The 23,635-nt window shown below is 41.2% G+C and overlaps 2 protein-coding genes across 9 annotated transcripts in view; one reads left to right on the top strand and one right to left on the bottom strand.

The window, feature by feature from the left end:
• The window catches only part of LOC110988366 (uncharacterized), a 66,107-nt gene extending 65,617 nt beyond the window's left edge, over positions 1-490 (bottom strand). For 5 of the 7 annotated variants that reach the window (XM_087133601.1, XM_087133622.1, XM_087133624.1 and 2 more), the window contains exon 1: positions 282-490. The gene's annotated coding sequence lies outside the window, so the exon portion shown is untranslated. Of the gene's footprint in view, positions 1-277 lie in introns of all 7 variants that reach the window. The other 2 variants (XM_087133605.1, XM_087133611.1) reach the window with 1 other exon arrangement.
• A 113-nt stretch (positions 491-603) lies between these two features.
• The window catches only part of LOC110988368 (serine racemase-like), a 27,809-nt gene continuing 4,777 nt past the window's right edge, over positions 604-23,635 (top strand). Inside the window, exons 1-12 of one of the 2 annotated variants that reach the window (XM_022251796.2) lie at positions 618-1,091; positions 11,810-11,976; positions 13,256-13,378; positions 13,981-14,133; positions 17,288-17,509; positions 18,834-18,875; positions 20,373-20,539; positions 21,189-21,273; positions 21,594-21,720; positions 22,139-22,189; positions 22,601-22,728; positions 23,509-23,559. In XM_022251796.2, the coding sequence (XP_022107488.2) occupies positions 674-1,091; positions 11,810-11,976; positions 13,256-13,378; positions 13,981-14,133; positions 17,288-17,509; positions 18,834-18,875; positions 20,373-20,539; positions 21,189-21,273; positions 21,594-21,720; positions 22,139-22,189; positions 22,601-22,728; positions 23,509-23,559 (1,734 nt within the window). In that variant the 5' untranslated portion in view covers positions 618-673. Of the gene's footprint in view, positions 1,092-7,028; positions 9,858-11,809; positions 11,977-13,255; positions 13,379-13,980; positions 14,134-17,287; positions 17,510-18,833; positions 18,876-20,372; positions 20,540-21,188; positions 21,274-21,593; positions 21,721-22,138; positions 22,190-22,600; positions 22,729-23,508; positions 23,560-23,635 lie in introns of those variants that run through there. The other variant, XM_022251795.2, reaches the window with a different exon arrangement.

Raw genomic sequence — 23,635 nt, 5'->3', positions numbered from 1 at the left:
AAAAAAGTAAATTTCGATGATAAAATGCTTCATTACAGACAGTTGTGTTCGCACAGCTACCGACAGGCTCAACTGAACTTGAAGTTCGGGGCTATCCCGGTACACTCTTAGTCGGTGTGGGCGTACGCACCAAAAAGTATGGTACGAACTGGGCCGTTTAATCTGGCTAGGCATGCAAGGACACGTAGGAAGAGTGTGACATTGGTTAAGTTAACTGAAACCTCCATTTCAAACAGACAAAACACAGCTCCAGTCATCAAATGATCTTCATACTCACTTACTAGTCAGCTTGTTGGCCCGTAATAACACACCATAACACTCTTCTACTTCTTTCCTTGCATGTATAAATCCGTTCGAACTTCGGACTCGCGCAGTCACACTCGAACTCACAGTCTTCGTTCACATCTCGTGTGCATATGCCGGTACGACTGTGAGCATATGAACCCTGCAGATTCCTACTCAGCTGCAAATTCGAATTTGTGTGGAGGATTCACCTGTTCGTCACCTCACTACATTGGGTGAATCCGATAATATGCTTATCGTTTGACCAATCAAACACCGTGTAACTCGTTGTAAACTGTCTTACTTCTGTTCGTTGATGGCGCTATTTAAAAACACTGGGTGTCTCGTGTTCAACGACACCGCGTTCTTCGACCAAAATTGCTCATCGCAAATGATGGCGGACGCTGAGGAAGCTGAAATCATAATTTCTGCTCATGAAAAAGAACAAGTCGAGCAGCATGTCGAAGAGGAAATTGTTCACGAAGTTGTCTCCCCTGATCAGTCTTGGAGGAACGACGAATCGGGCTTGATCCACGAACTTGAACACAGTGAAGAAGACGACGACGGTTCGCATGGTTCGGCGAGGGGGAAGGATGAAAGTAGATCTAACGCAGACATGGCCGATCATGCGTATCACGCCAGCCTGGCTGAGGGTGAGGACAGCTCGCTAGATGACCCCTTCAAAGATGACACTGGTGTTTTCTGCCTGGACACTGAAGATGAGGTTAAGCAGAAAATCGCCACATACGAGAAAAAGTCAGGCACACGTTTCATTGTACTGAAAAAGGAAAGGGGTTACACTCAAACTGGTGAGGAAAATTTTTAAATTAGGCTATCAATTTATCATGATTTAGGCTACCCCTAGACATGCTAGACCCGTAAACAGGGCCCAATGAATACTCCTCCAGGGAACCAGTCAAGGGCGTTGCGTATTAGCCGCGACACAAAACAGCCATAATTTTCTACGAGTATTTAGATCAACGTTCGGGTACTCTAGCAGATCTGAACGAGATACATGTACGTAGGGCTGTGCTAAAGTCTGGGTGCAAACTAGACAGGCTCTGGTACAGGGTACCATTACTTGACCATACAAAGGAGTCTGTGTAATGTACAAGTCAGGCAAAAATTCGTATAGAGTGGGAAGTGGCAAAAAACGCAAAATCTTTTCCTCCAAATGAGGAAAGGCGAGTTTTCTACAATTAGCAACCAAGTGGATTTTTTACAGCGTAAGTAGTGAACATACCGATAAAATTTCAGCTCATAAAATTAAGCGGATGTTACACTGTACGTTATGCCCCCGGATGTTCCGGATAAAGTTTTCGAAAGAAATCCCTATTAACCCTAACAGTCCTGAATCCTCCAATTTTAATATGATTTTGCACACACCCTAGGGGGTTAGGGTTAATTGGGACAGGGCCTAGTATACGACAGAGGAGTATTCGTTGGGCCCTGTTATGGTTCTCAGCTACCCCCAGAACTGTGGGGTCCGACGTCCACTCCTCTCCCATGAACCCTACAGAAAACATGTATTTGCACCTTTTTTTTGAAAACGGCTTGGTTTTGGCCCTTTTCTTTCTTGGTACTCAAAAAGGTATGTAAGCTACATGTACATGTATCTTACATAAAATTCTTCGGGGAAATGAAACAACATTTCTGTGGGTACACAACTCGAATGGAATCCCAGTTCGTGCCCTGTTAAATGTCATGCATAGCCTATGGCAAAAAAGGCTCTTTTTCTGTGGGGTTTGTAGGAGAGGAGCAGACGTCGGATCCCACAGTTCTGGGGGTAAATTTAGGCTAGTCCAAGTAAATTGGACCCTAAAATTTTACAGATTGCTTTTTTAAACATTATGGTCGGGCGACACTAGGACCATGCCTAAATGTTTAAAAATGCGATTTGTAGGGCCCAAGTTACTCGGACTACGACTATGGGTTATACTTTTGTGGTATTTATGAACTTTATATCATGTTCATTCAGCGACCAGATTTGATGACTCCCGGCTAAAATAGTTGGGACTCGTTGCAATGCTTTCGACTTAACTTGTACCCTGGGCGATTGGTACCTTGAATGATTGTACCTTGGACAACTCGTATCAAGGGCAACTCGTACCGTGGACAACTCATACCTCGAGTTAAGACCACTAGAACCTTCATGTTTGCATTTTGGTTGTGACTTTCTTGCTTTTCCTTTTCAGCATGTTTAAGATCAGATTTGACAAACTTATCAAGGAAAAATCTTCATAAATCTCCCGGAGAGATCTCAAGCGCCTGCCATGGGCATTTGTGCTGTTGGTTTATGCAGGGAGGTAGAAATAAAAATGTCGAATGCTTTCGAGTCTACTCGTACCTTGGGGACTTGTACCTTGGATGACTCGCACCTTGGACAACTCGTACCATGGGCAACTCGTTCCTTGGACAACTCGTACCTCAAGTTAAGACCAGCGGTACCTTCATGTTTGCAATTCGGTTGTAACTTTCTTGCTCTTTTCAGCATGTTTAAGATCAGATTTGACAAACATATCAAGGAAACATCTTCACAAATCTCCAGGAGAGATCTTGAGCGCCAGCATGATTTTCAGCATAGTGCCTGCTGTGGGCATTTGCACCATTGGTTTATTATGTGACAGATGTCCAACAACCTGACCGTTTACCAAGTTGACTTACTTTATTCTTTTTTTGGGGGGGTGGACTTTGCAGAACTTTAAATTCTGTTTTTGGTTTTTTTTGGACGGGGGGACTTCAATTTATTCTTATAGCTCTGGGAAAATGTTATTGAACTTTGTTTGGTAACTTTTTTTTGGGGGGGTGTACCTAATGAAACTTGTTAGGTCTTGATTTCTTTTGAAAATGCTTCTGGTTTTTTAATTTTTTGAGGGGGGAATGTGGTTGCCCTCCTTATTAAAATTCTTTTTTTTTTGACAAGTTACAACTGACATTTACCAATGAAAACATGACATCACTCCATCATCACGGTGAAGATTCCGAATTGCATGTAATGATGGCTGGCCACGTTGACCAGCACCAGTTGCTTGACCGTGTGCGCACTTGCACAACGTTGATACGTCTCACATTAATGTCACCCTTCCTGCTTGTAGGGAAGGCATTGTAGCCAAAATGGCAAATTAGGTGACGAACATAGGACTAAGAAATCAAATTATTGTTCAAGTTAATTACAATAATAATAAGCTCTGAGCAACTATGATTTCTGTGAAGATATAAGTAGTCTCGTATGCGAAGGTGCGAGTTGTCTTTACTGGAGGTACAAGTTGTCCAAGGTGCGACTCGGCAAAGGTACGAGTTGGTACAGTTATGTTGAGTTGATGGTACAAGGTTGTTCAAGGTACGAGTTGACCTGTTCTCTGTCGAACAACCTGTCTGTTTACCAACTTGACTTCCTTATTAACATTCTTGTTTTTTGGGGGGGATTTCAATTTACATTTACCGGTATTCTTAATGGCTCTGGGAAAATGTTATCAGACTTTTTCATTTCATTTCATGTGGGGGAATAATGGCTTTGTTTTGTAACCTTTTTGGGGGGGTGTACCTAATGAAACTTGTTAGGTCTTGATTTGTTTTGAATATGTTTCTGGTCTTGTTTTTAACTTTGGGGGGGGGCTGGTAGCCTTCCTTTTTAATTTTTTTTTGTGGACAAAGTTACAACTGACATTACTTTATAAACTGAAGTAAATGAAAACATGACATCACTCTGTTAACACGTTGGTCTGCACAGTGAAGAATCCGCATTGCATGCAACGACAGCTGGCCACGTTGACCAGCGTCAGTTTGCCTTACTGCATGTGCATGTACATGCACGACATTCATGACATTGACACATCTCATGTCAGTGTCACCCCTCTGGCATGTAGGAAAGGCAGTGTAGCCAAAACGGCAAATTAGGTGACTAGGACTAAGAAATCAAGCTATTCAAGTTAATTACAATAATAAGAATCTCTGAGCAAGCTCTGATTTCTGTGAAGGTACAAGTTTTCTCGTACGCAAAGGTACGAGTTGCCTTTACTGGAGGTACAAGTTGTCCAAGGTGCGAAGTCCCCGGCAAAGGTATGAGTTATGTTGAGTTGATGGTGCGAGTTGTCCATGGTACAAGTTGTCCAAGCTACGAGTTGACCTGTTCTCATTGCAATATACCGGTAGCACAGGGCCTACCCTCCTCAGATCCCTGCTTAGGCCTACCCCAAAACTGTGGGGTCCCACAGCTCTACCTTGGGTAGACTTGGGTTATTCCGCCCTCCTTTCATGCTCATGCCCTTCGTACCTTTTTTCCACATCTCCTGCTTGAGCACAGAAACTGCAGTAAAGCGCAACATTTAGAGGGACGTGCGCAGATGGGGGCCCTACAAGAATTGGGCAGGATTGATGGGCTGATTGGTCAATCTGTGCGATTGATCAATCTTTGCATGATCTATGTTCTCACTGCATGATCTATGTTCTCACTGCATGATCTGCCGCTAATTCTGCCATAAGCCAGTCGCTGTTTTCTTTGTAAGAAAAGAGTTCCATATATGAGTACAGACAGTACTTATAAGGTTTATAATTTTCTTACCTAAACTTCACTTTTTATGACATGTTACAAACGTCTCACTTTCTGACAGTTGGTATAACATTTTAAGGGAAAATTGAAGTTGTCCGTATATGGAATACTTTCCCTTTGAAATTTGTGGTTGTGGGAGATTGTTTTGAAAAACTGGAAGTATACATGTAGGCCTACCGGTACAATTTTTTGTTAGAGATTTCATCGGCTGATAACGCAATGCAGCCTTGCAATTGTGAGCGATTGACAAAGATGACAGATTAGGCCCCCTGCAAGGTACTATACTGTTGTAATTCTGGCCAGGTGGTTGCCAGAGGCCAGGGTGTGTGTAAGTGGTCTCAAACTGTTCAGGTGATCAGTTAAAGGCAGCTGTTATAATGTGTACAGTACCTTTGTTTCTGGACAACTGACCGCTGACCTGGATCCATGATCCACTGACATTTATGGTAAAATACAAGTGTACATGTACTTATACCTTGATTTTCTGAGTAGCACTGGGGGCATAAGCTTGTAGAAATTATTTTTGACATACCAGTACATGTGAAAGGCTGCTTACCGATAGTACAATTAATAATAATAATTTATTCATTTATAAAGTGCAAATTTCATATAGATATGTTCCAATGCGCTGTACAATGAAGACATTAAGCGTGGAACAATGAATACATTAAATATGGTTGAGCCAATGGCATACAAGGGTGCTTGAGGCAGCCGCCAAACGACCCACATTCACCAACATCAGTAAAGGGGAGACAGTAAGAAGCAATTACATGTACAGTTTTAGAGGTGGGAGGAAAACCCAGAGGAATATTCTGGGTGAAACCCACGGAGTCAGGTAGGGACTGAAAACCCAATCCACCTGTGGACCGGGCCGGGATTCGAACCCGGGACCGCAGAGGTGGAAGGCGAGGAAAGAACTACATTACCTTGCCAACCTGACTTCCCAATTTCATTGTACAGTGCTACTTCAGAAAGAGTGAAAGCCCATGTCTGAATGTATGTTGCATTAGCCTTTCAAATAAAATGATCAAGTGTACATGTATATGTACATGTGCACGTGTACATACATGTACATGTAACGTCATGTACATGCACATCTGTTTTACTGAGTACATGTACATGTACTGTACATGTACAGTACATGTACGTGTATATTTTGTACATTCTGCGTGCATGCAGCACAGAGGCTCATGGCATAAGACATACATGTAACCTTAACCCTACATGTACATGTACAAGGTCCTTTGAAGTCCAGGAAAATATTTGGAGGACTGTGCAAGAGTGAGGCCTGTGCTGCTGTTTATGACTTGATCCTGATGTCTTTGTTCAGAATTGACATATTTGAGGATTCAGGAAGGCACCCTAAATATGTGCAATCCAACTTTCATCCCAACTTATTGTACCAAAGCAGGGAATCTTAATTCATTTTGTGAAATCATTTGAAGTATCAAATCCTATCTCTTATTAAGTGGTACCATTGATGTCCAATTGCCCATGTTACCCGTATTCATGTGCTTTGCAGGTAGATAAAATACAGTGAATGTACTGTACATGTACGTATATGTATGCATGATCTGCATGTGTACACGGTACAACATGTACTATATACATGTAGGTGTCCCTGCGTATGTGTGTTGTGACCATTGATTATGCTATAAACAGTAAACCATTTAACCCTAACAGTCCCAATCCTCCAATTTCAATATGATTTTTACATATACCCTTGGGGGTTAGAATTACATTGTTGTCCGTGTTTTCAAACATAAGTTACCAGATTAAAACAAAAATTCAATTGTGTATTATACTGTGTGCATGTTTCCAGTAACCAGCCAAAAGGGGACTTTACGGGATACAGTACATTCATCTCTGGATTGTCTAAGTTGTACCAGTACCATGCACCTTGTCGGCAAGTGGCGTCCATTTTCATGGGAAAGTCCACTTCCCGAACACTGTCCACTCTGCAGGTCTAGTGTGAAGCGGTGCTGTGCACTGATTGTTCAGTGGAGTAAACATGCTTACCAGAGGCAAAGTAGTTATGACTGCGTGCATGCCATATATGTGTGTGTCCTGTACAAACCTGTGTACATAAAATCACCAAACTCCATGTGCCAGCATGTGACTCTGACTGATGTTGATGGTGAGGACGGTGACGATGAAATGACTCAATGAGAATCTGTTGTCTCCTTTCACCACACAGTTGAGGACAATCCAGCGCCGACTTACTCGGATGGGGTGAGGCTCACTCACCATAACCAACAGTCCAGTGGGGCAGCCGAGCCTCCGGAGGAGTTCATTTGCAAGGAGTGCAATGTGGTATACAAGAGCTACAAGTCTCTCTGGCAGCACAAGAAGGACAACCACCAGGACAAGTTGAGCTGCGGCTATTGCGATTACTCCTCGAGCCGCATGTACAATATCAAGCAGCACCGCAAACGGAGACACCCCAACTTGCCCGATCCGTTTGACCCGAACCTGGTTGACCTGCCGGTGTTCTCATCGGTGTATTCGGACGAGATGAGACTGGAGAACACGATGGAAGATTCTGATGAGGAAATGGGCCATATAGGAGAGCCTGTCTCTAAGCTGGCCCACTTTGCCCAAAACATGGTGACCTGTGCTGTAATAGGAGATGCTTTTAGCTCAAGAAGTCCATCAGAAACTGCCAAGTCTCAACCAGGGAACAGCCAAGTGAAAGAAGTGCATCAAGAGCATTCCGCTGCAGCAGCATATCCAGTGGGCTTGGTCGCCTCACAGGAGGTCCCAAGTCGCACTGGAAAGCAGTCTCTGGTGCAAAGAAGCCAAGCTCAGACGCAGAGCAACAGATCCGAGGTGCAGACTGTTCACACGGTGAATCACATGGCAACAATGCCTGTTTTCCCTCGTATAACTAGCGTGTCTGGAGGTTTAATGACCATCCATCCTGGTAGCGTGAGTGCTCCCCCCAGTCAAGGACACTCAAGATTGCAGCACCCAAGCATTCCCCGCTGTAACAGAGAACAGCAAGTCAGCCGGATCAGTAACAGCCAAGAGGAGTTAGACCATAGAACTGACCGGAGCGACAGAGTAATATTTTCTAGGACTACAAATGAGCTTGGATCATGCCAACTGGCGTCGTCGCAGCAGAAAGTCTCACCACGAGGCGACATCTGCAGGGCCTCAGTGTCATGTGCGCCATCATCTCAGAGAACCACCTCAGCATGCAATCATCTCATCCCAAGGCACGAAATGATGCCAAGGGGTACAGCCGCAGGGGTAAGAGATGGCCAAAATGTTCAAAACAAAACATCACCCTCATTGCCAGTCAGGAGAGACTCTGAGACATGTAAGCAGTGGGATAAGAAGCATCCTTCTCAGTCACCGGGAACGTCAGTCACCAGCAGGCTAGTTGGAGGAGGGCAAAGGAATAATGGTAACGGAATCTTCTCCATCGAAACAAGACATACAGCTCAGACCAGCCCCAACTCTGAGCCCTCCCCATGCCCTCATTCAGACCAAACGAGGGGTGGCCAAGGAGCCCCTGGCCAAGCCAAGCAGAAGCCAAGTCCACAAGGTGCCAGAACTGCTCACCACTTCACCACAGTCGGGGGCATCCTAGACCAGCACAGGCGCAGTGTTGGCCTCACAGACTTCCGTGACCTCCTGCCAAATTTCCGGGTCAGGTCCATCACCGAACGAGTAGTGCAGCCAGACGGAACACGATATGAGATTCAGATCGATGGAGAAGAGATAAATGAATGAAGCCATGGCGTAGTAGCTCATGAATATGGGGTTTGAATAATAATGAATTTACCTACAGTAATTTCAGCTTAAATGATCTTCAAATGATGTGGTTATTTGAAATGGATCATTTGTGCTTGTGGTATACTGTACATGTACACTCACAGGCACATGGTAAATGTATGTTTGTACATGTATGTACATTGTACTGGGATACATGTACATGTGTACAATGAGCCATACAAGTACTTGTACACATGTACATGTATGTACACTTACCGGTATAGTGTCGGTTGCACCACAAATTGATGTACATGTACATACATATACAACACGGTAGTTTTGGTGCACCACGAAGTGACGTACCGTCCATTGACTTTGTACACACGATACGTCAGTTGGTGATGCAACCAACAGCGATGATGTACATGTACAATACATGTACCATATGTGAATACTGTACTTGAAATTTGGCAAATGTGATGATTGGGTACATGTATAAGTAGCATACATGTATGGTAAATGTGCAATAACATGTACCAATACATGTACATGCATTTGCTTGATGCCTCTGAACAGCAAGGTTTTAAAACTTGGTGTGTGTGAAATGAAAATGGTAGAAATGAACATGTGCACATTGTAAGGTATTGGAAAGTGATTCCTGTTGAGCTGGTCACTGCAGATGATTTACTTTTGCATACATCATGTACTGGTACATGTACAGGTGAATAAAAGTGTTTGTTGCATTAATTACGGCTCATACATGTGTGCACAGCAGCAATCATAGATCAACAAATAATAATGTGTTCTTGTTACATGTACCAACTTGGAATTACATTTATTTTCAAATTAATATATTCAAATCAGTTTTTCAGCTAACTGCCAACTAAATCCCATTACCTGTACCCCCCCTGTACCTTAGTTCAAAATTTGGCACAATCTACCGCTGTGTGTGTAAAGAGTTATTCATGAAGCAGTGTTGATCATGAGGGTGTTTTATTTTGTCTTTTTATGGTACCGGTATATAACATTATGTGAAGTTGTGAACATGGATGTTTTTTGAAAATGAAAAAAAAAGATGATTCATTTAATTGAAAGATTTGTATTTATTCAAAAGATCTGATTGGGACAAAAATTTCCCATCTTGCAGTGTGTTCACATTGCAGACTGTAGTGAGTTTGATTAACTTGTAACTTTCAGTCAATTCAGATTTTCCAGTACACAAGAAAGGTCTTGTGGGAATTCACATGCACAGTATGCACGTACATGTATGTTCAATAAATAAGCAAAGTTTATATTTCAAGTGAAATCATGTTTTCTGTGTTTAATTTTGTGTCTGTCACTACTGACCTGCCCCTAACATCACGTGCCTTCTGGGGCCAATTTCATAGTGCTGCTTAAGCACAAAATTTGCGTAAACATGAAAAAACCTTGCTTGATAAATCAGGTTACCAGCCAAAACTCCATGTGATATATATTGTCTTGGAATGGTATTCATGACAAATGCTGAGATTTTGAGCTGATAACCATTGTTTTTTTAAGCAAGGTTTTTTTGAAATTGGCCCCTGGCCTCTAACAATGATATGAAAAAGAATTTTTTTAACATGAATGTACCTGTACCCCTTCATATGGAATTGGTGGCTTTTTTGTCTCCCCCATGCTGCCGTGCATCTTACCCTGAAAGGTCAAACACGTGTGATATTCGTAATAACCCCTCTCACAGCCTTCATGTTTTATTTTGCTGTGAAAGCCAAAAGCTTTACTGTGGCACGCCTGTTTTATGCATGCATGCATATGCCCACACATCCTTACACTGCTGTACTTTTGAGGTATTTCCTTTGTTCTCGTGTACAAAACTCCCACACAACACGCAAAAAATTTCAAATCACTCCAATTTAAACCAAATTCACTTTCCTGGGTTGAAATTTTGACTATGTTCCTTATATAAAACACTTCAATTAGCGACAAATTTTTTCCCATGAAAAAATTTGCCCTTTTTGAGTTATTTCCAAATATCAGTTTCGTGAAATTCTTGTATGTAAAAACTGGCCTTGTAGGGTACTTCCCATTGTTCTGGTACCCCACAAGGCCCCATGTATGAGCACATGTACATGTATGTAAAACGAATAATTTGTCATTTTAGTCAGATCGTTACTTCTCGGTGACTTGACTGCGAGATGCCTGTATGTACACTGTAACTGTAGACTTTTGAAGTTTGGGACTAAAGAGAATTAAAATTGTACTGACCTGTGCCCAAACCGTGCCCAGGAACATCGGTGTTCTTGAAAATTAACATTAACTTTTTCAAATCCTTTTCATTGTCTTCATAAGGCCACTTTAAAAAAAGATAGTATAGTATTTGCAAAAAACGAGGAAGGAGGAGGGTTATTTTTGTTTTTTAAATACATGTACTTTGGTATGCATGCTAATCTGCACCCTGCTGCAACCACAGAATGAAATCGCCATGTTCACTTCAGACTCGTGCACAGAAGTGCACATGGCATTGTGTGTGTACTCAAGTTGTATGTTGTGTGTGCATGAGGTTGTGTGGGAGTTGTAGAAACTACGGGCGACACCTAAGGACATTGTAAAAGACAAACCCCCCCCAAAAAAAACATACGGCAAGATTTTTTGAGGCGGGCACTGATGCCAAACTAGTTATTTTTTTCATGTGATCTAACATCTTGATGAGTAACATGCCATTTATTTTATACAGTGTACATGTACATGTAAACCTATCATTTGAAGAAAGTGTAAAAGTCAAACTTTCTTCAGAATGTTTTGGAAGTACTTGCCCTTCAACTTACAGGCAGATTAAAAAAACATCTATAAGAGCTATTGCTTTGAAAATTGCAATTTGAAAATTTTGAAAGGGAGCTAGTCACTACGCTGCAAAAAAAAAGTTAATGTGATTGGTCAGTGTTATGTGAATGAGCTTAGCATTGGCCTATTTAGTCATTGACATGCGTGGTCACTCATGTTGAACAGAAAAAAAGTTCATTGAAGGGATTCTCCAAACTCGTTTTTTTCTGATAAGCTTGAAAATTAGATTTCTTAATTTTTGAAGAGCTGTCAGAAATCATCAATGCAATCCATGTGAAAAGATAGTGACTTGAGTTTGAGAATAAAAGCTGATTGACTTTCCCCATCGGAATGTGCACAAAATGCATTTGCTTGTTTATTGCCAATCCCCTGGTGCCAATTCAACTGATTCAACTGGCAATGTTTGTGACATTGACCCTGCATCCTCCTGTCTGACAGAGTGGAAATTCAAGAGGCTAAGCTGGTCCCAGAAATCCACCAACACGGTGGCCATCAAGTTTGACGGCACGCCCTTCATGTACCTGGGCCAGGTCCTGCTGGGTTGCCACCATGGTAAAGACAAGAACACTGGCATTAAAAAGAAGTACAGGGAAAAAGTGGCCAAGGTAAGATCCTAGAGAGAACAGTAATGGACCTTACTCGGGGAAGCCATATGAATATGATCCCAGAGTCCTATCTTATTTGATGTACCGGTAATCTGTTAAATGGGGTGGTACCAGACTATTTTAGGTTCCTTACGTTTCATTGTTTAAATGTGGCTGAAAACATTTAATGTTAAAATACATGTAATCACAAATTTTAAATTTTTCATAAGCATAAATAATATGAAACTTGAAATGAAGTTCGATTTCAGTGCTTTCATTTTTATTCCTGGGTGCCCAAATATGAAGAGTTAACCTCACTTTCAATTCAATGTGACCTTCATACATGTACATGTATATGTATTTTTCAATAAAGCCAGTTGTGGATTTTTTTTACAAAACCTGAAAAGAATCCCATGCACAAAAATGTGACCTTTGGGTAAGCAAAGATGAAGCTTAACTGTTTAATTAATGAATTTTTAAACCAAATTTTTAAATAGAAAATTTTAAAAAAGGAAAAAACAGATATTGACTGGCTGGCAAGTTGGTACCTGTGGTACATGTATGGGGAGAATAGTTTGACAAATCCTTTGAGAATATTATTTCGAGACGCATGTTGTGATTTTGAATATGTGTTGGAGTAACCTGAAGAATCGGTGTCCCATAAACACATGTACATTGTACCATAGGTTCACTGTAATAACAGTCCAAAATTCACTTTTACACCAGAGTGCATGGTTTTTCTAAAAGAAAAATGACGTGGTGCATCCAAATGTTTCACCAATTTTGCTTAGGCTGTCCAGCTTTTGTTAGTTTGTTTGAGTTTTTGTTTGCAGTTTTGCTTTGGTTTCAGAACTTATTTATAGTGTTAAGTTTGTGACCAGCAGGTTTTTTTCCCAGAAATAGAACCAGGCTCCCCCTAAAAGCAATTTTCTTCTACATGCAGAAAGGAAAAATCTCATGTGTAAAATTCCCTCAAAGTGAACGTTACACCTCATGAAGACCCCAATGATGATTACATGAAGAACCCCATAAAATTAGGTTTCCCCAGAAGTTTGTTTCTAGATCTGCCATTGTAAGTCTCTCCACAATGTTCTGCTAATTGTAAAATTTTAATTGGAACTTTGCATTGTATTTATGTTCAGTGATCAATGTACAATTTGTCCAGATGTCTGTTTTTTGCTCTGAATAACTTAGAAAAGTTCCTAGATTGTGATTGCAATTGCTTGTTGAGTAAATTTATTTTTCCTCCCCGTCAGTCCAAGCAAGCATTCACCCATTCACTGACAAACATTCATTGCAGCGAACTCAGAGTAAAGAAGATGATTACAGGCCAACCAAGCGACTCTTGTCACCAGCGACAAAGAAGCTGGACTGCCCAGCTGTGATGAGCATCAAGAAAGTGGCCAAGTTTCCTGATTTTAAGGTATGACATGGAAAATTGTGCACCATGCAAATTATAAATTGTACAGTGCCTAAAACCTCACTTTGTGGGCCAAGAGATATCCAACCAAGCCTGAAAAATTTACACTTTAGTGAGTTAAATATTTAAATGAAAATTTCACTTTTAAAACAATTTGGCTGATTTAAATGTTTGACAACCCTAAATGGTTCTAGCGCATCAGCAAGTCTGTCCCAAGCCACCGTGTCTCGTCAGGCCGTGGTTTATCTCTTCTTTCTGTGGCATAAAAGGGGTGGGAGTGTTCCTCTTCCCACCTGGATGGAATGCCAGTCCATCACTGAGGTTTCTCCCAGCTAATGCTGGTACCCGGTTTTTTGGTGGGAGAGAGGCAAGCAAGTGACAAGTGGCTTGCCCAAGGCCACAACTTATAGCAAGCAGCTGGATTCAAACCCCCTGACCCTCTGATCAAGAATTGTGGTTCATTTAAAAATAAGCCCAGTATATTTACAGGTAGTTTAACCATAACGTCCAACGATGCACAAGCAGAAACATTGTAGAAATAACTGCTACGGTAGGCCACATCCCTTTGTCCTCACAACTTAACCTTTGACATTTTTTTCCAACAGGTATCAGCAAATGCCACCACCCATACCAGGAGAAAAAAGTTCCAGGAGATTGGAGCCGTCATGAAAGAGACCCCAGAGGCTCTCAACCCAGAGATCAAGTTCTATCTGGAGATTCCAGTTGTCAGCCGCCACAAGAATCACCCAGTTGGCCTGGTAAGTTGTGGCCGACATTTTGCCGTTAAATCTTTGCTTCCCCCCGTAAAGAAAAAAATGCAAGAAATAATATTTGCACATCTGGCTGGCATGTTGTAGAGTATTGAGTTGAGTATTGTCCTTGCAGGTTAAGAAGAAAAAATGTAGAAAAGATATTTTGCATGTGGATTCAGTGGTGACTCTCACAATCATGGTCAATTCAAGCGAAGTGCCAGTTTTACGTCTTTACTGTGCCACACTTTGGTCCATAAATCTTGCTGACAAATCTGATCTTGGGTACAAGCCAGAATTACATGCAGTCTGCTGCTTAGGGATATTTCAGGAAAAAACAGGAGGGATTGACAGGAAAAAGTACCTGTTGTGTTATTTGACAACAGTGGAGGTATTTAAGAGACCTCCATGTTTTGCACATCTGCGGTACTTGAGTCATGGAGATATGGGTGGATGGAATGGGGGAGTCTTTGGAAGGGTGCATAAAATCTTTCCTTTCAAAAATTGATTCTCCAAGTGTAATGAATGTAATGTAATGAATAAAACTTATTAATATCCACTCCCTAGGGTGTATGTAAAATCCTTAAATCTCAAAAAAAATAAAGGTTCTTGTATTGGTAAAATTTCCATTTTAAAGGCGGTACTCTGACAGGAATTTGTGCAGGTACATACATGTACATGTCTGTAACTTGAAATTCTTGGTTACTTTGAAGAACCAACAAAGCTTAAGTGTGTTGATCAAAGAGACAAACTAATTGAATTGGTTTTGCTATGAAAGCATACATATTTGTCTTGAAATACACTGTAGATTTAAATTCCAGTTGTGAATGCGTGAGATCCCCTGCAGCAGTATATTTTTGTGCAGTTCATGTGTACTGTGGAGAAAGGCAAGCAGGGGTGAAGAGGCTTGCCAAGGGCCACAACATACTGCCAGCAGCTGGGTCCGAACCTCCAACCCTAACCACTTGGCTACATGCCCCCTTCAAGTTTTGGAAGAAGCTACGTGTTACATGTACACGTATATACGAATAAATTTCTGTAATTTCAGCATCTTCATCCTGTCAGTGGGGGATTGGACAATCTAAAAGTCCCACTTATAAGAGTCCGAATTTGGTTATAAAATGTAAGAACATTTTGTTTACAATATGCAAATATATTGTTAGGCCTGGAGTTTGGTCATTGAGCCCACAGGCAAGTTGGAGTTTTTATCAAAAACCGGTATCTATTCTGAGTTCCCAAAGAAAGTTAAAGTTTGTGTATCATGAACGAGGCAGGCGCCCTCACTTGATGGGCTATTTACAATGTACATGTACATGTACTGTATATACACGTGTATAGGTCTGCCTGGTAGTCAAGAGATCAGTATTGATTGTCATGGGGCTATTGAATGACCTTAAGTTTGTGTGTACACAGTAGGAAGGTGGATTACCTGGGTAAGTTACTGTACATACACAGGTCACAGTGGTATGCTGGGGCATGCAGTGAGTCCTGTGTAACAATCTGATAATGTTGTGACCGAGAAGGAAAAGACAGAGCAGTGGGGTAAAACTGGCCAGTGGATATGTATACACCCAATTGTACATGTACTTATAAATACATGTAGGCCTACCATGCCTACTATTTCAATTCTCGTCCTGCCTGTGATAAAATAAGTAGAGTGTATGTACTGATACATGTATCTCTATCGTCTGGTGCATTTGTTCATCATTTAATAACAAGTGACTTGTACTAGTACAGTGACCCACAAACAACTCAGTACAGTAGTAAAGCAAGGGGTCCTTGCTGCATGGTATACTTGTGCATATATCACTTGTGTACGAAAAGGGATGTCACCTCAAGACCCCATGACATTGATGTGGTGCATGCACTGTATCAACCGGCAGTCACCTTTTATCAGCAGTTGTTATGCCTGCACTGTGTATTATAAATTGTGACCTTTTTCGCGAGGGGACAGGCATGTGGATTTTGAAGAAAAACATTTTTGAGATAATCGCAAAAGAAGTTTCTCCCGTTTTAAAACTGCAATTAGCTTTGATTCTGAAATATCTTTATGCACTAAAGAAACCTCCACATGATTATTTGAAAGGTACCGGTACACCTCTGTGTGAACCCTGAAAATAGAATGAAAACGGTAGTTATGTAATAAGTCAAATTAATTAGTAAAGGTGTCTGTTCCGTCATAAAAACAAAAATCCACGCTTTACACTTCTGCTCCCCAGTTCAGTGTATTTTTCCATGTTTATGCATATGCACCTGTGAATGTAACAAAGATGCCCATCCCTTCACGAGAACAAAAGACTCACTGTTATGCCTTTCTGCAGGTACGTTTGGTACGTTTTTTCAAGGGCAGGCATGTTGGCGTCTCTTCCTGAAAACACTGAATTCAGTTATTGAGGTGCTTCCCCCCGGACATTATTTCAGTTTCGAAATGATTTTTGCTTATACTAAGTAAATGTACAGGTACGTCAAAATCGATTCCAGTAAGTACAGATTTTAAAGCCACATATGGGTACATGACATGGTGAAAAAATTTGAAATAAAAAATGTTATTTTTGACAGGCCTATCCTTTCTTGAAATGGGTGATGAAATGAGACACATTTCAAATTTCCTTTTTCAAAGCACTGTGATATGCTGCAGGGGCACCTTACTTTTAGTTCACATAGTAGTCTGTGCTAGTGTTGAAGGAATGCAGAATTACCAATATGCATATACTATGTATGTACACATACATACATGTATATGTGTATTCATGTACATACGTACCTTATATGGGTAATTCCAGAAATTAGGGGTCCAAAAAGTGTGACATTTTTGTGTCTCTGTTACATGTAACCTTTGTTGTTTGACATGGAAATATTGCTGGAATTGATTTCAAACTACATGTATTACTACCATGACTACCGGTATTTGTTTGGCAGGTAATCTGCATTAATTCACCACTCTTGGAAATTAGACAATGTGTTCTGAACGTATGACATCATATGTCAGTTGTGACAGGGACATGAAAAAAAATGGACCCCTAATTTCTGGAATGACCTATATACATTTATGCACATGTATACATGTACATATTCGTGTATGTACCATATATTGCACTGTTGGATGCCCCATGTAGGAGTTCGGTTTCACAAAGTTGTGGCCAAAATCTCCCATTACTTTCAGGAGTATGCCAAGACCCTGCCTCCCAGGGTAAGTCGTCCCTCGGCACGCAGGATGACGTTTTGGGAGGTGAAGAGGGCCGCCCAGCGCCTAAAAAACTTCATCAACATGACTCCCATCCACAGGAGCGCCACGGTGGACCAGCTGACGGGCCGCAAGGTCTTCTTCAAGGCTGAGCTATTCCAGAAGACAGGCTCCTTCAAGATCCGGGGAGCTCTGAATGCTGTAAGTGTCGCAATCTTTCACCAATTAAGGTTGAAGGTGGAAGGCGTGCAGCCACCGATTTTACAAAACCATACAGAGTGGTTTATCTTCAATCAGGCTACATTTTCTTGGCAAAAGTTGTGCAGCGAATTCTGGCATATTTTACGAAAGTTTGCATTGTGTAAGTTTGCAATTTAAACAACAAATAATGGCGTAGAGTACCCATAACTTCAGCAGTCATTAGCATGAGTTGTGCCAAACAAAGTGGAAATTAACAATTAATGATTCATGTTCATTCAGTGCTCTTCATTTGGTAATCTTAAATAAGGTTTACAGTTGTGCAAAAAAGTTGTGTGTTTGTTGAAGGTAATGAAACACGTGTTTGACTGAGAGAGCCTTAATGGACCATAAGTGCATTCCACTGTTGTGATACAAATATGTGGCAGAAGGCTTACGCATGATGTGAAGTTGTACCAAGTTTTGTGAAATTGGCTGTAGTACATGTACCTGTAAGTCAGCGTTGTGTCTGCCGGTGGGGCTGCAGACCTAATTGTACATCAACCTTTTGTTGTTGTACATGCCTGCCCAGGAGGGAGAATTTGTGAAAGATAGTGGGGAAAAACCAACTAAGCTGTGAAGACATGTTGAATATCTTACACACTAGCATGTAACTTTCAAACTACAAACTTAGGTTGTTTTGGGGCATTATGTTGTTGAATTCACAGCTCTTTAGTCTGTCCAACCATCGCTAGTGGCTTATTTTATATTTGCATGTTTCTCAGATGAATGTGCATTGGTTAGCGGCACATCATTTGTGGGATTGCACACTGATGGTCAAGATTCATCAGGAAGCATGTGTCAACCATTTATCAATTTTGCCTGGTAACCTGTGCATGGAATACATACTGGATAGTACCAGGCATATTTGACCAGCACATGATTAACTGTGGCCACCTCTGAAAATGGTGTCTAGAGCTAGGACTAAGGTCTTTGAAGTCAGCAAATTGGCATACATATATAGGCAATAGCCAAATGCATGTACATGTACCTACAGTATGGAGTCTGTTTCAGAAAGCCTTACAAGATCACATAAACATTCAGTACTGTACCAGTGTTTCCAAAATTTGTGGCCCCCAACAAACAACTTTAACCCCCCTCCCCACAAAAAAATGGTTCTGGATCCGCCCTTACCCTGATTGAGCATTTGCCAAGTGTCTTTAACAAACGACTGTGCTTAAACTTGCATGTGAACCAGTAATCAAGTACATGTACTGTACTTTCACATGTGGTTTCTTGTGAACAGAAGTTACCTCAGAACCTGTGCATTTTTTTTTTTTGGCTGTAGATTCTGTGTTTGAGGGAAAGAAGTGTGCCTTTCAATGGTGTGGTAAGTAAATTGTACATTTATGAAAGCTTCACATGATTTATTTTAATGCACTTACCGGTAAATTCTCCCAAAGATTCTGTCTTGCAATCGGTTAAGGGTGTTATTCACTACTTTGATATTTTCAAACTTTCCAAAAGGACAGCCTTATTCTGAAAGAACAACCAAGTTACTGTGCCATGAGCAAACAAACTTTCTTGTAATTCGTGCCATTTTTCCGTTCTCAGAAAAAGAGGTTTAGAAGCATTTTGGGGGTTAGGGTAAGACCATGCATACTGGCACCATAGCTTTGGGGACTACACACATGTTGAATGATGGTTATGGGGACAAATATTTGTCCGTGCTCCTCGGTCATAAATTTGCCGTCTCCCTCCCCCATGCTCTGTTGGCTAAGCCATACATACATTCTAACAGAAATTTGTTACATGCTCCCAATGCACTCCAGGCCAAGTGCCCTCAAACCTGTGTGCGCATGTAGTGATTTCCTATCAAGAGATATCATTGCCATATAAACAACATGCCATCTCTTTGCATGGGGTAGATACAGTAGTTCTGACACACTACAGAATTTGGTGCAACCATTTACATTAAGGAAAAGCCAAAACAAATACCTTCAATGGATTCCAAGTTCTGCAGTGCATGTATATGGGGAACTCATGGTTCAGTAAAAGTTAAAAATTCAAAGAAATAAAGTGCTTTTGTAAGGGCTTCCAGAGTTATCAAAATCCTGAAAAATGTTGTCCTAGAAAGTCACAGAAAAGTCCTGGAAAAATTAGACAAAAATACGGTGTATTCTTGGAAATCAAGAATATGCAAGGGTCATTTTTGACAGACTGCTTTTGATTTGATGACAGAATAATGATAAATTTACAGGTTATTCTATTTGCCTCGAGCAGAAGCACCCCGTAATCAGTTGAAAAGAGCAGCCTTGGTTGGGAATACTCATTTTGTCGGTAGCGATGCAACTGCAACGCTTGCGTTTCCTAGTCATTTGTGAACCAGTGATGCGCAGGTAGTACCAAAGGAGCCTCCATTGCTAAGGAAATAGCGCCCTCTTTTGGTCCAGCTCAAGGCCCATTGTAGTGGCTGCAGCAGTCTTCCACTTCATAATGCCAAACCACTGTTAGTCCTGTAGGGTCCTGGACAAGTCATGGAATTTGGTTTTCAGATTTCTGTGGGAACCTTGATTGTGTCCCAAGGCATTCAGATTAAAAGTACAGCTGTCTGAAACACAAATCATAGAGCTTGTTATGTGGATATGGGTAATTCCAGAAATCAGGGGTCTTTTTTTCCTTGTGTCCCTGTCACATCTGACATATGATTTTGTAAGTTCAAAACACATTTCCTAATATCCAAGAGTGATGAATTAATGCAAAGTACCTGCCAAACAAATAAATCAATTCTGGTGATTCCGGTGTCAAATAACAAAGGTCAGATGTAACAGGGACACAAAAATGTCACACTTTTGGACTCCTAATTTCTGGAATTGTATACACGTAGGTGACACACAGTAGTGGCAACCATGGCCAAGGATTAGCCTACGCTGCTCAACTTACGGGTACGCAATGCACGGTGGTGGTCCCCCATAACACACCCGGCGTTAAGGTTCAGGCCATCATGAACTATGGAGCTTCCGTGATCTTCTGTGAGCCCACCCAGGCTTCAAGGTTAGTAAAGACTTTGAGACTCTTTGCACCTGTGCATACACAAGTGCAAATTGAATCAGTCAATTCAGACTCCAGTAAGGGAATGGCTTTGTTGTCAATTATGAAACCTTTACAGTAGTGACTGGTAGGTCCAGCGTGGAGCAAAGCGGCTATGCCCCTCTCCCCATAAAGGGACAAAAAACTATTTGTTGACGAGTTATGTTCATTTTTAAGATGTATCCCAGCGTCAAAAGTTTTAGGGGAGTATTCAAAAATTCAAAACCTTCACATTCATGTGTATTAATCTGTGTTATTGTGTGGATACTCATGGATTTTGTACTTGCCCATGTACATGCACAGAAGTGTACATGTACACTGTATGTTCAACAGTACTATATGCTAGCTTCGGGTTATAATAATGCTGGTGTAGACATTTTCTCCCCCTGTCAAGTTCTTTATCTCCAAGTTCACAATGTAGGAGCATTGTGTAGGGGTGTATATTAAACATGTAAATAGGGTGATGCCAGCGTCAGTCCTACATGGCCAACTGGACACAAAATCAATCATGGTTATTGTAACTTCACTTCAGTCAGTTTGGGAAGTTTCTGAGCATTAGAACCTTGGGTGGGTACTGGATGATTATTTACAGTACTTTTATGATCTTTTTCAGGTCAGAAACTTGTGCCAGAGTACAAGAAGAGGAAGGGTATCATTATGTATCACCCTATGATGATTATGATGTCATTGCTGGCCAGGTAAACCAACTTTGTATCTGCTCCCTGCTCATTCACCTGGCCCTTTCAAAAATTTGATGACGAGTCCCACGTACTTGTCTGATGCATGAAACATGTGGTGAACTCGAGCAAAGTTTAAACGTCTGTGGTCCAAAGAAGTATTTTACAGGGAAACATGATAAGTGAGCATACACATGGCTGTATGGGCCTGCTAGGCCTACATGGAGTATGAATCAGGCATCAATTGAAATGGAGACTAACCCGGAACACCAGCATTGTTATTCCGTGAAGAAAGGCAAGGTTTTGTCGTTGCTTACAAGTACTTTTCTGTTGTCTGTCAGGGTACAATTGGCTTGGAGCTCTTAGAGCAGTGCCCTGATGTGCAAGCTGTTCTCATACCAACCAGCGGGGGAGGGCTGGCCAGTGGTATAGCAACGGCCGTCAAAGGACGCAACAAACAAGTCCAAAGTAAGACATGCCTATCCTTGCAATGTCCGTCTTGAAGTCATTAAGACCTGTTTTATTCCAACTGAGTTTGTTGCATGTGGTGTACATGTACATGTACATACATGTACACTCCTGAGAAGGGCATAGTGTGTCACCCAAAAGGCTCAATCGTGATGAATGTTTGTTCAAACTGCAATTTCGTTTGTCTTTTTAATTTTGGCCCTTTTTTTGTAGCACTGATCAATATTTCATTTCTCAGCTCCAAAAGTTTTGGCTCAGTTCCTCTTTGTCACTGCAGAGGCAGCGAGTGTCAAGTTTGATGTGTTGAGTATAGATTCTTCAAGGTTCAAATGCCAAACACAGTTGTTGCAATCACCTCAGATTTGCTGTTTTATGCTGGGAAAGTGTCGTCATTTCACATGTGCTTTTTTGAACTTAGTTTTCTGTGTGGAACCTGAGGGAAAGGACCTAGAGAAATCGCTTCGACATGGTGAGTTACCTCAAAGATTGTGAATGTACACATTGTGACATGTCCTGCCGAAGCAAACTTTTGAAAGCGATAAAGCAACGATGAAACCTCTGTCCTTTTGCATTCACATGACCACAGCTTCATATCCATTGGTGCTAATGTAAAAAATGAAATGTCAAAATGGGCAGAGGGAAATTCTGATTCAATCCCTCCTAATTATTTTCTGTTAGATTCTAATAACTAAGTGCAGGGTCCAGCTAAGAAAGTAGATACCTTCCTTTGGTGGCATATATACATGTATGTCTAAAAGATATTGTAAACAGACCAATTTACCATTTAAAGTCAGTCTTTTACAAATGAGATGGACCATTGAGTTGCACCCATGGGTGCACCAATTGCATGTTTGTTGAACAAGTCTTTCCTTGATGCCAGGGAAGAGATTGTGGCCCAACCCACCACGCTCGCTTACGACAGTCGCCGACGCCATCCGCACTCAACAGCTGGGAAAGTTGACTTTCCCCATCCTCAGGGAAAAGGCAGAGAAGGAGGTCTTTACCGTGGTAAGTGACAAATGGGCCCCCATGTCAAAGTGAAGCACACGCTTGTTTGCTCTCTGTGGGACTGCATGTAGGAAAGTTTAGTCTCAGAACTGTCAGCGTGTGACATGTTCGTTTGGATATGGCATGGACCCTCATAACTCTGGAATGCTGAAAACAGTGGAGTCTACAGATGTTTTTCTCAGTAGCTCTAAACTGATGGAACCTGCTGCCTTGTCCAGCATTGCAAATCCATCAGTATTTTTAATTGTTTTCATTTTTGGTATACACTGCAAAGAATAACCAACAGCAGCTGCCGAAGGGTAACTCAACAAAAGAAATGTACAAATTAAAATACATGTACAATAACACGAGTCCACATGACATAAGACACAAAGGGGAAGAAGTGTTTCTTCTGAAACAGGCTTTCAATTAATTTTCTTGGTTTTAAGTGATTTCATTCATACTTCCTTGTTATTGTGTGTATGCAAACCTGATCATTTTCATGAATGCCACGCATAGCAAACTTCAAATTATTATGACTGCTAACCAAGCCAAACGGCTTGACTGTTCAAGGAAGGTTGTATACCCAGTTCAAGCAAGCATTTCAGCATTTGTTTTTTCTTCCATTGGGCAAAAACACCCTTCATACATTTGACTGGAGCCCTTCAGGCCCTTCATTCTGTCTTTGAAAGTCCAGCTTTAAAAATGATTGTTGTACTGGAAAGTTGTTTTTATTTTATTGAGTAATTTTCTTACTGTCGGCTTACTCCTTCACTTGTTTTTCTCTTTTTTTGATTGTAGAATGACCAAGATATTGTAGCGGCCATGAAATTTGCGTGGACCAGATTGAAGGTGAGCATCACCATTTGTTGCCAAGCTTGTATGTCTTTTAGTTACGTTGTGATAAGCCGCTTTCATTTGTACTCAA

The sequence above is a fragment of the Acanthaster planci genome, linkage group LG01 (genome assembly GCF_054643075.1).
Source record: "Acanthaster planci isolate LZ-2023a linkage group LG01, COTS_SCS, whole genome shotgun sequence".
Classification (NCBI taxonomy): Eukaryota; Metazoa; Echinodermata; class Asteroidea; order Valvatida; family Acanthasteridae; genus Acanthaster; species Acanthaster planci.
The sequence above is the reverse complement of the archived record's forward strand: the minus strand, read 5'-3'. Positions and strand labels throughout refer to the sequence as shown.